Source organism: Pteropus alecto, unplaced genomic scaffold, assembly GCF_000325575.1.
Source record: "Pteropus alecto unplaced genomic scaffold, ASM32557v1 scaffold13, whole genome shotgun sequence".
In the NCBI taxonomy this organism is placed as follows: domain Eukaryota; kingdom Metazoa; phylum Chordata; class Mammalia; order Chiroptera; family Pteropodidae; genus Pteropus; species Pteropus alecto.
The window spans coordinates 9,058,179-9,073,879 of NW_006434373.1; the positions used below are offsets into that span (position 1 = coordinate 9,058,179).

Here is a 15,701-nt window from a genome sequence, read left to right on the forward strand (position 1 = left end):
ATCTTCTTGAACATTTTCAGTACTACGGAACCCATTACTTTGTGGGAGAGTTGGTTTTTTCTTTCACTGGATAGCTAAGAGGGTTGGAAATTTCCCTCTCCTTATCAATTCATTTATTCATATATTAATCATTTATGTATTGAAGGCCTAGTCTATGACAGGCACTGTTCTAGACACCTGGAATATAGTAGTAACCAAAGAGGTGACAATTACTACTCTTATTTATTACATTCAATCCTGATGTCACTCTATCTGTTCTATTTTGTATCACAAAGCAAAATTAAATAATACTACTCTTTGTTTTCATGATAGCCCCACAAGTGTTGGAAGACAAATAAATTTTACCTTTTTATTAAACATTCTCTAATACAATTTTGCCAGGGCCCGTTGTGTCAATTGCTCTCCTCTAATCTGTCCGTGTCCCCTCATTGTGCACTTTGTGAATTATTGCGACTTCTGCATGGTCTGAGTATGCTGGAGTCCTTAACCAGAGCCTGGCCTAGGGGTAAGTGGACAGGCTGGGAGGCCAGACTCCAGGGGCTTCAATTACAGCTCCATCATTTCTTTCCCATGTTACGTTGGGCAAGTCACATACCGCTCTGTGCCTCAGTTTCCTCATGTATAAAGTGATGATAGTAATGCCACCTACCTCAAAAAAGTTCCTATAGGATTAAATGAGCTAATAAAGATAAAGAACTTAAAGTAGTTTCTGGTTCAAAGTATGTGCTCAAGAAGTGATGTCATTCTTGCAATTGTTATAATTAGTGATGGATATCACCTTTCTGTTCATGCAGCCTTATTGTTTTATGACCCACACAGTAATGTTGGCTTACTGGTGCTGGAAATAATGGACAACAATCTGATTTGGCTATGAATTTCTCTCAGTTCTTAACAAAGAGCCTGGAACAAAGTAGATGTTCAAGTATGCATGCTAAATAAACAAGTTAAATATCTTGGCTCTTGAAAATACTCTTAAACAGAGCATGGGAAGAATTTTTCTCTTATTTTCCAATGTGAAATTATCTATTTCTTTAGGTATGTTTTCGAATTTTTGTGATTGATATACCTTTAAGAATTTTTTGAGAAAATTGTTTCAAATTGCCATTCATTTTAAGCCTTAACAGATAAAAAATGGTACAGAGGCAAACTTCCTAGTAATAAAATATGCAGAAGGTTGAGTTTTACACACACACACACACACACACACACGCACACACACACACGCGCGCACACACACACACACACACACACACTTACCTGGTCATGCTGAACTCTAAATTCTAGACTAAATTTTACATCATCCGTTATAGAACTTTCACATCAATTTCCAAGCGTTTTTCTTTTTTCTTTTTGTAACTTCTGGCTTACATGTTTTTCCCCTCTACTTGAAAGTGTCCATGTTGACCTTGACAAATAGGTGTACCTGTATGCCTTCTCTCTTTACACTGCTGCTCTGGAAGTTCTAGAGGGAGGGAGTGGCAATGATTAAAAGAAGAGTTTATAACTCTCATCTCCTCTTAGAAGCAGCTGGAAGACAAATGTCTGAGATAGAAACTTAGAAGGGAAGAGTCCTCAGACACTTGCACCTTCTTTCAATGGAAGTAGCCTTAAAGTATCTGTTAGTACCACTTCCAGCTATAACACGGCCAATTCTGCCTATGGGGTGGAGGTCTCTGCACAGTTCTAGAAATGAAGCAAAATATTTGTTCTGAAAAATACTATTTCTCAAATATAGGAGCCTCAATTCTGGAGAATGCGTTGATCAGTCATTGTCACATGCAGTTGTTTTCTTAAATTCACCCACTGTCTGGCTTATTTTCTTGGCATAATACATCTAAAAATAATGCTTCCTGATCCTAAAGCAAATGTGTGCTAAAAAATTGGAAACACTTTTTTGTCAATCAGAGTTACCAGTTTACTGCTCTACAATTTCTGTTAAAAAAAACTAATAAATCTACACATCTACTGTAATTCTTATTTTCATGGTTAATGTAATATGATATATCCTAATTACAGTGTAACTCACTGAAAGGCTTTTGATACTGGATTTTCTTAAACAATAATGCACTTTAATTTCAACAGATGCCCATTGATTCTTTAACGTCATACTTTTTGTCATGCTAATCCTCGATTTTAGATAATGTAATAACAGCTGGAGAATAAATTAATACAGCTTGCTATAGGTTTGACTGGCTGTGAAAATTCTATGAATGAGTCAAATAGTGTTGTTTTTCAGATTCCTCACATTCAGGAAATTCCATTTCTAGTTTCTGAAAGGAGAAGTGAATCATACTTTGTAGTGATTTAACTGAGTATATTAAATTTAACATATAATACTCCAAGCCTTAGAATTTATTTTCTATATCCTTATTGATATTCTATTTGGTATGTAAGTTTTTGAGAAGAGAGTTGAAATATCTGACTATATTTTTAGATTTTTCTATTTTTCCCTGAAGATCTATCAGTTTCTGCTTCATGTACTTTAAGCTCTGTCAGAAGATGCACAGACATCCAGGATTGTTATATATTTTAATGAACTGTCTTCTCTATCGTGAAGTGATTCTTCTTACTCCATCATAAGATTCTCTGCCCTGAAGTCTATTTTGTCCTTTATTAATATTGATTGATCATTATTTGCATTATTTTATTGTTTCCTATCCTTATATTATTCATGTTTTTTTTTTTATTTTAATAGCTCAACTAAGGTATAATTGTCATAAACTAATCTGTAAATATGTAAAGTACAATTTTATGAGATTTGACATAAGAAACCATCATCATACTCAAGATTATGATTAGGTCAATCAATACAAAAGTTTTCTTATGCCCCTTTGTGCTGCTAACATCCTACCTCTCCCTGTCCCTTCACCAATCTCCAAACAGTCACAGATCTTGCTTCTGTCATTATATATTTCTTTAAATTTTACAAAATATTATATACTTGGAAACCTAAAGTAAAAATGGCTTTTATTCAGCATAATTATTTTGGAATTTATCCATTTTGTTACATCTGTCAATAGTTTATTCATTCGCTCTCTCTCTGTCTCTCTGTCTCTCTGTCTCTCTCTGTCTCTCTGTCTCTGTCTCTGTCTCTGTCTTTCTCTCTCTCTCTCTCTCTCTCTCTCGTAGCATTCTATTGTATGGATACAATTTATTGAATAAACATTTGAGTCTTGGGTGATTAAAAATGAAGCTTCTATGAACACTCTTTACTTAGTTTTGAATGGACATATGCTTTTATTTGTATTGGGTAAATACCTCAAAGTGGAATGGTTGGATTATGTTGACAAGTTTATGTTGAACAGTTTAAGAATTTGCAAACAGTTTTCCAAAGTGGTTGCAGCACTTTCTATTTCTACCATTAGTTTATTTGAGTTCCAGTTTATTCACATTTTTGCCAACAATCAGTATGATATTTTTAAAATTTTAATCTAATATGTATAATTGTATACCATTATGGTTTTAAATTTTATTTCTCCAATGAGTACTGATTTTGAGCATCTTTTTATGAACTTTTCATCCATGAGCAATCTCTCATAAAGTGCTCTAGTTTCGCCCATTTGTCATGTTGCAATGTTTGTCTTCTTGTTATTGAGTTTTTAGTCTTTATATAATAGTGGATACATGCCTTTAATTAGATATAAAAATGCAAAGATTTTTACTTAGTCTGTGACTTGTCCTTATAGTCTTTTAACAGTTTCTTTTGAAGAGGTTTTGAATTTTTGTGAAATTCAGTTTAGCAACTTTTTCTTCAATGGATCATACTTTTTGTGTCATATTAAAGAACAGGATAGGAGCTCAGAGCGAAATGAAAATGCAAAGCCTATTGTTAAAAAATTAAGGATTTCAAGATGACGTCAGCAGAGCATCAAACTAAGCATTGAAGCCTTTCTAATAGCATATATAGTTTATATTTGAGTACGTATAGTATTTCCTTTCTCCTAAAATGTTGTCGACATTTTACTTTTACATATTTTATGAACCCCACATTACATAGTTATTATTTTTGTTTAAACAGTCAATTATCTTTTTAAGATATATAAATAACAAGAAAAACATGCATTTGTTAACCTGTGTATTTACTATCTCCAATGCTCTTTATTCCTTGGTTTAGATCCATATTTCTTCTATCTGGTATCAATTTTTTTTTTTATCCCTAAAGGACTTCCTTCAACATTTCTTGTAGTGAAGGTCCTTTGATGATACACACTCTACTTCTGTATATATAAAAACATCTTTATTATACCTTTGTTTTTGAAAGATATGTGCACTTTTTTAGAATTTTAAGATACTGTTTTTTCTTTCAGTACATTGAAGATTTTGCTTCATTGTCTTCTTGCTTCAATTGTTACAAACAAGCTGTCTTTCTAACTTTTGTTCCTTTATATATAATGTGTTTTTCCTGCTCTTTGGGGAGAAAAGAGATTATCTCCTTATCACTGGTTTTGAGTACTTTCAGTATGATATGTCTTGGTGCAGTTTTCTTCATGTCTGCTGTATTTGGAGTTTGTTAAGCTATTTGGATCTTTGATTTTATTGTTTTTACCAATTTGAAAATTCTTCGGCCATTATTTTTTCAAATTATTTTTTTGTCCTTTTGATATTTTCTTCTGGAAATTCCAATTAAACATATGACCAGTCACTTTAAATCATATCACAGCTCACTGATGCTCTGTTAATCTTTTTAAAAATCGCTTTTTTTCCAAATTTCATTTGGAATCATTTCTATTGCTGTATTCAAGTTTACCACTCACATTTCTACAATTCCTAATCAGCATGTGTACAATGGAATATTACTTGGCCATAAGAAAAGATGAAATACTGTCATTCGCGACAACATAGATGGATCTTGAGATAATCATTCTAAGTGAAATAAGTCAGACAGAAGAAGTTGAGAACCATGTGATTTCACTCATGTGGGATATAAAACTGAAAGCAACAAATGAACAAAACAAATAAACAAAAACTCATAGACACAGACAATAGTTTAGTGATTACCAGAGGGAAAGGGGGTGGAGAGGTAGAAAAAGGTAAACGAGGTCAAATATATGATAATAGAAGATATGACTTTGGACAGTGAACACACAATGCAATATACAGATGATTTATTATATAATTGTATACCTGAAACCTATACAATTTTATTAACCAGTGTCACCCCAATAAGTTAAAAAAAGAAAAACTAAAAAAAGCAATTGATCTCATTCAATATATATATATTTTTTTTCATTTTACAAATTGTGGTTTTCATCTATAGAAGATGATTTGGGGCCTTCTTTATATCTTCTATGCTTGTACTTAACTTTTTGAATGCATGGAATATAGTTACGATGTTTACATGTCCTTGTCTAATAGTCTAACATCTGGGTCATTTCTAGGTCAGTTTTGACTTATTGATTCTTCTCTTAGTTATAGGTAACATCTCCCTGCTTCTTTTCATGTTTGGTAATTTTTTTTTTAAACATAACAAATAGGTTTTATTTGTCACTGTGAAAAGTCTGAATTTTAAACAGATTCTTGGACTGGAGGCTCATATTCATCACCTCATTCAACTTATCACATGTCTCTTCCCCAGTAGCTTTTCCAGAACTGCTACCTTCACCATGAAGCTCCATGAGTTTTACCAACTCATACTTGGGCTTCTTCAGTATTTTGACTTTTCTAACAAAGGCATCATGGAAAGGATAAATTGATTGGCAAGGCTTTTCTATGTCTTTTCCCATGCTATCTGGAATCAATTTATTGACCACTTCTTTCAAGTCGTTTGTCTGCTCCTCTCAGGTCATGATTTCCATCATCTTCCGGATTTGGCGGAACTGTTGATGCTGAGCATAAGAGGTCTTCCGAAACTGATCGTTATGTTTTTTTAGTAAAACCAATACAGAACAGATGAAGCAAATAACCATTGGTAGTCTTGACATCAAAATGAGCTTCGATCATGGTCTGCCATTTTTTGACCATGGAGCACATTTTGTCACGGGAATGATCCATGCCATGAAAATTAGGCAGTTTTTTCCCTGAACATCCTTAGTAATTAGCTTGAATTTTCTAAATGCAACTTCATCATTCTGCAGATCAGCTAGGCTCACTTCAAAAACACGACCCTTGAGACCATCAGTGCGATTTTGGTTCTTGAGTTCTTGTGACTAGTGTTTTCGCAATATTTCTTATATTGAACATAGCTGGTGCTTTCGCATCATACCAATCTTAGAAAGTGGGTCAAACACTTTCTTCTTGGCTCCTTTTTTGCTGCCTTTCATAAGGCGCTTGTCCTTGCTGACCGCCATGGTGCTGCTCAGAGAGCCAAAAGGGCTGGTAGCTTTTATTGGATTAAAAATATTTTGAATTTTACTTTGTTGGATGCTCAATATTTTTGTATTCCTACAAATATTCTTGAGCTTATTCTGGGATGCAGTCAGCTTACTTGAAAATAGTATATGTACCCTATTTAGTTCTTCTTTCAGAATTCGTTAGGTGAGACTGAAGCACTGATCAAACGAAGCCTAATTTCCCCCCACTACTGAGGTGAGACCCTTATTTGTACTATCCTCCATGCTCCATGAATTATGAATTTTTCCAGTCTTACTAATGGGAATAGGTGCTATTCCTGTACCTGTTTGTGTCTGAGCCAGTGCCAACTCTAACCTCCAATCTTCTCAGATGGTTTTCCCCAGCCTGGAGTGGTTTTCTCATATACAGTTGCTGATCAGTACACAGCTGAATACTCGATGAAACCTGCTGCAGATCTTGGAAATTCTCTGTCTCTACAACTCTGTCTCTTCTCTAGTCCTCTGTATACTGCCTACCTTGGTCTCCTGGGACTCAGCTCCATATCCTCAATTTAGAGAGGCCACTGGGGTTCCTGCCTTTGACCATGCCCTGGAATCTCTCTCAAGGCTTTAAACTTAGCCAGTGGTAGGGCTCACCTTATTTCTTTCTCATTTTTCAGAGACAACTGTTATTTATTTCCTGATTCCCAGTGTCCTGCAAAATTCAATTTGCCAATTTTTTTATTGTTTCATGTTAGAGGGACCTTCTGGTCTCTGTTACTCTACCTTTGTCAGAAGTAGAAGTCACTTAGGCTTTTAAAGAATGTTTGCATAATTATTAAGCTCTCTCAGATTAAGGCATATGACTCATGTAACATTCATATTATTTTCGGTAATAATTCCAGCATTAAAATTTTGTTCATTATGGTAGTGTATAACTACGAAATATTAGGAAATGTTATTAAGTCTTTTGGTCCTTTGTTCTTCAAGCCATTTAGTTACATTTGATTAGCCTCAAACTTTATGAACATAATGAAAAGCATGGTTAATATTTATAATATACAATTATATTTTGTATTATAGTAAGTATAAAGTAGTTTTGTGTTGAGCAGTAAGAAGTGAAAGGAATGTCTATTAAAATTAAAGGATGTAGTTTTGGCCACTTACATGGTAAAGTAAAACTTTTTTTTCTTTCCTCTTTGCTGTTCATTGGTTGTGTGTGTGTGTACGTGTGTTTTCTTTATTGTGACAAGGTATCACAAGTTAAATACAAAACTTGTGAGTGTTTCAAGATGATACAATTTCCTTCAGAATCAGTTATTGCAAAGGAAGTCTGCAGCAGTTATTGCCATAATGTTTTTTTTAAATTTGAAAAATACTATAATAAAGATATAAAAAGGTTGTTATTAAACATTTAGAAATTGGCTGAAAAATCATGGAAATCTGGTTATTTAACATATTTAGTTATATGTGCTTATTGCAAATATATTACTGAGATTTTGAACACTTCTTTGAGTTTCTTATCTGAAAATGGCATTAGGAACACAAATACCAAAATGTATATCTAGAGTTAAAAAATAATAATATTTAGATAGTAATTACAAGAAAGTACCTCAGATTCCACTCTTTCTATGACAATAACATTTGAAAATTTAAGTGAAATATTTAGTGACTTACTTAGCAATCTAGAAAATACTTTTTAAGTGAAATGCTTAGCGATTTACTTAGCAATCTAAATGCTTTTTGTCAGCTTGCAGCATGCTCCTTCCTAATATTCATGCTAATATGAAAAACGAGATATAAAATGTCTTCAAAATAATATCATTTCTTTTAGTATTTGGTGTCACTGACATACTAATGAGAAATTTAACATGAATAATGTGCTCATATTTGTAAGTGTAGCAGATACCACAGAGAACGACACATCAGCACACTGAATGACACAGAGCATACCACTTCTCTGCATATGCACTTATGTGTTCTGGCAAGGAGCACAGTCTATTATCAGGAAAGCTTTTTCTAGATATAATAATAATAATGGATTAACTTGGATCCTGTGTGTTGTCACTGAAGGACACGTATTTTTCTTACTTAAATATTCACGAGAATGTTGTATATTATTTTTTGCAATTATATAATTATAATTACAACTTAATTTAAAAAATATTTAGTTAAAATTTAGATGGAATAAATTAGCGGATCAAAGCACACAATGTTTTATGATATAATTATTCATCTTTGTAAGTGATGAATAAATAAGGTAGAACAATAGATCCAAGATTTTGTCCATTTTATTGTCCAGTTCTGGATTATGTTGGGACTATGGATATTCTAAAGTTTCTTTAATATGTTAGAATGTAGCAATTAAAGAACTTTTTCGGAAAATAGTATCGGAAAGGGGTGCTTTTCTAAGTCCGAAGATTTGTTTTTTTCTGGAGCTTGTAGACCCTGAATACATATTTAAAAAGCTAGAGAGAGTTCATCCCGTGCTAGGAATCCCCAGATTCCAGTCTCCAAGGTGTGCTACTCCTTGGAACTTATATTAAGTCATATATTAATACATTAATATATTTAATCATATATTATGCAGAATCTTTACTTCCTGCCTTCCTTTTAATGATCTCAGATGTTTTCCGCAAGAAGATGCTTTACCCACTGTTTTTTCTTAATATACTTTACCTACAGGGACTCTTTTTAGCTAAAATAGAAGAAAAGTTAAAAAGTATTGCATTTCCATTTCAAAGCCCACATTTATCTTTATCTCAAGCATGCTCTCCTCTCCAATTCTTAAATGAGATACAAAAAAGAAATTCATTTTGCCTTGAATGCAGTTTAGGGCTTACATACACATTCTTTTCAGAACTAAATGAATTTAGTTCAATTAATATTTGTTAAGAATCTGCTCTGTACAAAGCATAGTAACAGGCTATTTTCAATAATATATGCTGCAAATTGTCAAGAGACTTATAATGTATTTGCAGAGCAGAAAGATGTGTAAACCCAATAATTAGCACATGATTAATTGTCATAAAACCATATTACAGTTTCTGCCCTTCTCCCCTTACTAGACAGTAAGCTACTTGAGGATGAGAACGGTTTTCTTTGTTTGTTTGTTTGTTTGTTTGTTTTTAATGCAAGATTCTAAAGATTCTATCCTTAGTGCCTACAGGCATAGGGTTCTGGTAGATAAAGGTGGAGAGGCTTTCTAGGTTGTAGAATCAGCAGTTAAAATTAACAGATGTGATAGATAATGCATTGCATTGAAGTGGTTGGGGTTAGGCAACCATTTTAAACAGCTGAACTATTTCCTAGACAGATGAAACTCTTGAGGTAGCATGGGTCAATTCTTGGAAGAAACTGAATTTCATCCTAAGGAATTAACAAAAACGATATAGCAAATTTTCAGATACTTTTAGTTTCATTTATCATTTTCCTTAGTGCTCCAATCCAGCCTTTATTTCTCAGCCTTTGGAAGAGTTCCTGGGCATGGTTTATTTTTATGATTGAATTATATGATAATTTATGGCTTTTGGAAAATTATTCATAATACTATTTTCTGCTACTAGGAGTGCCAAAATCTAATTAGATCTACCACAAAAATGTATATTCCAAAAGTTACTTTTTACCCTGTAAAAACTATGTGATTTTTCCATAGGTTATAGAGAAATGACATTTGAGAACTTATGCTGGTAATCAATTAGTACCAAGATTTATATGTCAATAAGTACAGTGTGTGTGATTTAATATATAAAATACACATGCCAATATTGGACATTTTTCAATTTAAATAATGATTTAAACTGTATACATTATTCTATGGGTTACCTTAATTTCTCTTTTGTCAGTTTGCACATTGGATGAAAACAATTTGTGACAGTGATTGATTTAAATGAACTCACTTCTGGGAGAGTGATTGTTCTAATTAAAAATGTTGGGTATTTTTTTTCTCTATATCTGAAGGCAGTTGGACTAATTTGCATTTCTTTCAGTTCTGAGTGTTGAGGCTAATATATTATGAAACATCTTTTTTTTTCCTTGATTTTCATGCACACTAGCTTTCATTATTTCTCTTTTAATTACTATCAGAGAGGTTCACAGAAGCAGTATCCTCAAAACATTTTTAGTGAAATGTTCAGGTACAGGAAGTAGAAAATAAAAGACAAAACAGAAAAGAAAAGAGAATCAAGACAGACTAAGTTTTCTTATTTTCTTAAACAGAGTAGATATATTAAATGTGTAAGTGTTTTGGACGAAATTAAAGAACTCTAGCAATTTTATGAATTGAAAAATATTTCTCATTTTTTACATGTCTAACTCAAATATAAGTATGGAACTTTAGATATTTATTTACTTTTCAATTATTAATTGAAAGTGCTAGTTATAAAAGTTTGGGATATGTCAATATATTGGCTATAAAATTTTTGTTCTAATAGGGTTTATATTTAACATTCATTAGAAGAATGTCACCAGACCTTTTCATCGCATCAGTTTAATGAAAAAAATGAGAATGTACCTCAATATAAGTTTGATTTACACATGTAATATTTTCACCATTTTATATGTTAAGGCATAATATTAATTTAGGATGATGTCCTATTTTTATCATTGTAGTTTTTCAGATTGTCTTCCTAACATTTTCAAACTCTTTTGGCTGACTTCATGTTAGATCTGAATGGATCATCATTGTTTTGTTACTTATTTGTGTACTTGTTTTTAACCACATAATCCATGCAGAAGGTATCTTATGTATAAAGATGTCATCTTTGCTACATTCTTGGTGTTATCTCCCGCCCTGCGCCCAGTATCACCTTTAATCCATGCTATCATTGTGGGATAATTTTTCCCTGAACTATCCTAACTTTAATTAAACTACCATAACTTATATGTCTACTTAACCAGGAGCACATCAACTTCAACATATTGCAGAGCACTCATTGAGAACAGGGACTGAGAACCAGTGTCAGTGTGTCGGCCCCTCAAAAATTACAGGATGCCCCAACCTGCCTCAGGAACTTTATGAACCTGATGTGCCTTGTGACTCTGAAGACTCTAATGTGAATTTGTATTAAATATTAACAAAGCTTAACTTTTTCTCATTTTTGGCGATAATAAACAAACAGGAAGTTCTAATACTGGGTCTTCACAGAATGCAAGGCATTGCCTTGCACTCCTCTTGGGAGAGAGACACCCACTTTCAACTCTTGCTTTGGAGCCACGTGCTTTTATTGTAGCTGCCCATTGTGGGCCCTGTCCATTCTGGTATTTGTGTGAGATTTTCTTGGTCCCTTTGCATGAAATTTTCTCTCCCAGAGTCATGAAATAACACATGTAAGTGAAATATTCATCACATGTTAGACTGAAGTTGAGACTTACGGTAGAATGAGAAAATGAAGAATTATATCCTCCTGTACACAGTAGATCTAGAAGCTTAGTTATACCTTTGCTTTGCCTAACTGCCATAACTGATGTGGTTGTTTTGTCAGTAAAATTGTTTTTGTTTTATTTTGTTTTGTTTTTGCTATTATTATTTGGTTGCATACTTTTGGCTTTGGGGCAAAAGTTTCTTCTTTTCCTTTGTTTTAATTTATCGAAAGAATGATCTTAAGCTATAAATAGCCATATTGCATAATGGACAATTTTATAAATCATAAAATATCAGAGAAGGTTTCATGATTATGACTATGCACAAAAAGAAACTAATAAATGGAATCTTCAAAAATTTAGGGTAACCAGTTAATTTACAGTTGTAATATGCTCTTTAGGTTATTTTCATATATGTATGAGATATTATTTACTCATTTCTTGTCAAAAGGCATAAGTAGATTTCTACTAAAATTTCTGCATGTTCATTACAAATCAGCATGCCATCATTATAGGAAATTTTGCAAATGAAATGTTGAAAAATAAATGTTCCAATAACAATCAAAATATGGTTATATTCAACATTTTGGTGTCTTCTCTCTCATGTATTTTTTCCTATGGATAGTATTTTTTTACATAGGCATGTTCATTTTACATACACATATGTATATAAAATACAAAACTTTTTAATGCCGAGGACTTATTTTTAAGTAAGAAGTCTGGAAAGTAAAATTACTTGGTCAAAAATCGTGGACATTTTTAAGGCTTTATTGTGATTACCATCTTGGTTTTCATATTGTTCCAGTTTTCACCCCTACCAGCAATATATAGAATTACTGGATAAATTATACCCTTGTCAGTATTCATCCAAGAAATATATATTGCACAGCTCCTATTCATCTAGACCCTGGATATGTAATGGTGTGCAATATCAAACATTTCAATTTTCTTCATGAAACTTATCATCCAGTTTGGAGACAGACATCAATCATAATTTCACAAACTGGAATTAAAGTCATGAATTATGAAGCAAAATATTAACATTTGTTTAATATCAGTGGTGGAGGCATGGGTGTAGGTTGCATTGTTTTCTGTATCTTATAATGTATTAAAAACATTTTAAAATGAAGTAATTTTGATGTTTAAAAGATAAGGTACATCTATAAAGAATTCTGCCATAAAAGCCTTCAAAGGAGGAATCAGACCTTTTCTGAAAGTGCCCCAGAGGAAGCATTGATGAAACTGACTTTGGGAAGGAGGAAAGAAGTTAATTACGCAAAGATATGTATATATGCGTGTCTGTGCACAGATGTGCAAAGGAGCATCTTAATGCAGGTGGGCGTATTTGAGAAAGATAAGTGTAAAGGAACAGGATAAATGTGGGAGATTATGGAATATTTGTAGGCAGCCCACAGTGACCCAGGCTGAGCTCTGAGGGGGTAGCGTGGGAGCAATAGAAAACAAGGTCAGGCAGATCAGATGGGGCCCCACTGCTGCCGGATATAATTCAGTGAGTAATTCAGCCAGCAGCAAACTGTTGCTACACATTTCCAGATCTGATGGATTGGAACAGGCACACCACAGGTGGGAAGACCACCTGAGAGAAGGCACTGAGGGGCCGAACTGCTGCTGGTAGTGAAAATAGAGAAAGGGAAAAGAATGAGGGAGATTGTGAAGGCAGCATCAGTAGGAACTGGGCAACTCATTCAGTCGAATAAAAAAAGGCAAGCGTGGTGTTGATCTTAGAAGACTGATACTGTTCACATAAGTAGTCAGGACAGGGTAGAAATGTCTTTTGGCTGGAGTTGGTGGAGAGGGAAGAATTGAAGTGAGAATTATACTGGACAAATTTAAACTTACATATTAATTTTGCAGTTTGGGTGAAGGTTTCATGGGTAGAGATTTTTTGGAAATCCAGTGAGGTGAATCTTAGAAAGACTTTCAAGAACGTTGACACAATTCTAATAACCACTAGGTGTTCGATTTTATAATCCTAGTCTTCCCAAATCATCTATATTCTGATATGTTTAGTCACAGAGATGTGATGTTGTGGTGTTCACGCATTATTTTACAGATTTTCTTCAATATTATACTATCTTTGAAGCAAATCTGTATACTGTGGAGTCATTATTAGTTATATCAGATATACATAGAAACAGATATTGACATTCATTTTAATTTCTTGAGGACTGAACAAAAGGCTAAGGATATTCTAGTTTTGAATAGCTTTTTTCATTTGTTTTTGTTTTCGCTAGTGTGTTTTTTTGTGTGTGTTTACCTGGTCGCAAGTCCACAATTTTTGTATCGATTACAATCTAGATGCTAGGTTTCATCATTCTATGACATCCTGTTGTTTTGATGGCATGATCGCATTTGGGCGTCCCATTCAGCAATTGTGGAGATGCCAGTTGCCATAGTGAGTATTATGGTATCTCATATCACATCTAGGCATGAGTTGGGGATGGCCTTTGAAAAGCCACATGCAAATATTTATTTTCAAAGGTACAGCTGCCTCTTTCTGAAGCACTGGATCATTGGAGTGGTTACCTTTTCAATGACACATCAGATGAAAAATCTGTTACCATGTAATTCCTTTTTGTTTCAATAAACTGCCACTGTCCTCTACTTCAAACTCTTTTGGACAAGAATAAAAATCCATAGTATATAATTTTATCCTTCTTTTTTAGTTATATAAATGAGTAGAATTATCTACATTTGTCTAATTTGTCCAGATTATGGCCGCAGAGCTAACCTCACAGAAGCTGATTTTCTGATTTTCCTGTGGATCCCTCATAAGTACCAAAGATGCCTCCATGCAAGTTAGGGTGACCCTTTAGGCGTCAAGGAAACATTCTTCATATTAGGATTTTTTCTAAGAACATGTATTGAAATGTTAACATGATTTTTTTAATACAGGTTTTTCACAATTGGGGATTACTTGTTAAATTAAGTTTAAAAATTCATTAAAAATCCTTTAACGAGGTTCATTTGAAGCAGAAGTTTTGTAAAACTCTTGTACTGCCATTCTGAATGATGTTAGCTTAACCTAGTAAATGAATTTGTTTAAGACTTAACTAATAATTAAACTAATAGATTAAGTAATCTAATCATTTTAACTAATAATTTAAATACACACAGATTAGTTTTATAAAATGACCTTTTTCCTGCGGCTGACAAATGCAACTTATGACTGCATTTTCTTCACCTTCTATGACTAGTATACTCCAGGTTTGATAAGTACAGGGAAATCAACACAAAATAAAAGGTGCTACTTTTATAAAATCCCCTCTTATTTCTGAAAAAGAAAGAGAAGAAACAGAAAATAAAAAAGAAACTATTGTGACACATCATGAGGCTTATGATAACTATGTTTGCCTTTCAGATCCCCAGCTCAAGGGCATAGTGACCAGGTTATATTGCAGGCAAGGCTACTACTTGCAAATGCACCCCGATGGAGCTCTCGATGGAACCAAGGATGACAGCACTAATTCTAGTAAGTGACAACCTGAGGCCACCAATTATCACAGTTGGTAGAAGATACTCTGCTACTTAAATGACTTTTTAAAATATATTTGCAAATATTTGGTTATGTTGGCTCATTTTTACAATGTTACATACTAGAATGCCATTTACAATTTACTTGGACCACACGGATGAAAATATTAATAGAGTAACAAAAGAAACCTGTTACTTTAAAATAATTATAAATTCATATTTTCAATTTTTTTCAAACAATTGTCAGATCCAGAATATTATTGTTACTTTTAATCTCATTATCATAAAAGTCGAGTAAGTATACTAGAGCATTCAGATGAAAGTTGATTACATGTTTACTTTGAAAGTATTATTTTTATCAGGCCTGTAGCTTCTTAATGATAATTATGGAAACTAAAGAGCTATAAAGATTAGTTGTTTCAAATAATAGAAATTTAATTTTTCAAATTTTTGGCATTCAACAAGAGAATACCTATATTTATTGGGAACATATCAAAGCTATGTGCCTCTAAATACATTATATATGTTGTTTAATTACTTTATAGAACCGAGTCTGTGATAACATTTTATTCTTAA

The 15,701-nt window shown here is 33.1% G+C and overlaps 1 protein-coding gene and 1 pseudogene across 7 annotated transcripts in view; one reads left to right on the forward strand and one right to left on the reverse strand.

Moving 5' to 3' along the window:
• FGF14 (fibroblast growth factor 14) overlaps window positions 1–15,701 on the forward strand; it is a 565,286-nt gene that overhangs the window by 428,761 nt on the left and 120,824 nt on the right. For 6 of the 7 annotated variants that reach the window (XM_025044986.1, XM_025044987.1, XM_025044988.1 and 3 more), the window contains one exon: window positions 15,013–15,123. The exons of the other annotated variant lie outside the window; for it this stretch is intronic. In XM_025044986.1, the coding sequence (XP_024900754.1) occupies window positions 15,013–15,123 (111 nt within the window). The remainder of the gene's footprint in view (window positions 1–15,012; window positions 15,124–15,701) is intronic. 7 annotated transcript variants of the gene reach the window in all.
• LOC107195487 lies at window positions 5,506–6,287 on the reverse strand (annotated as a pseudogene).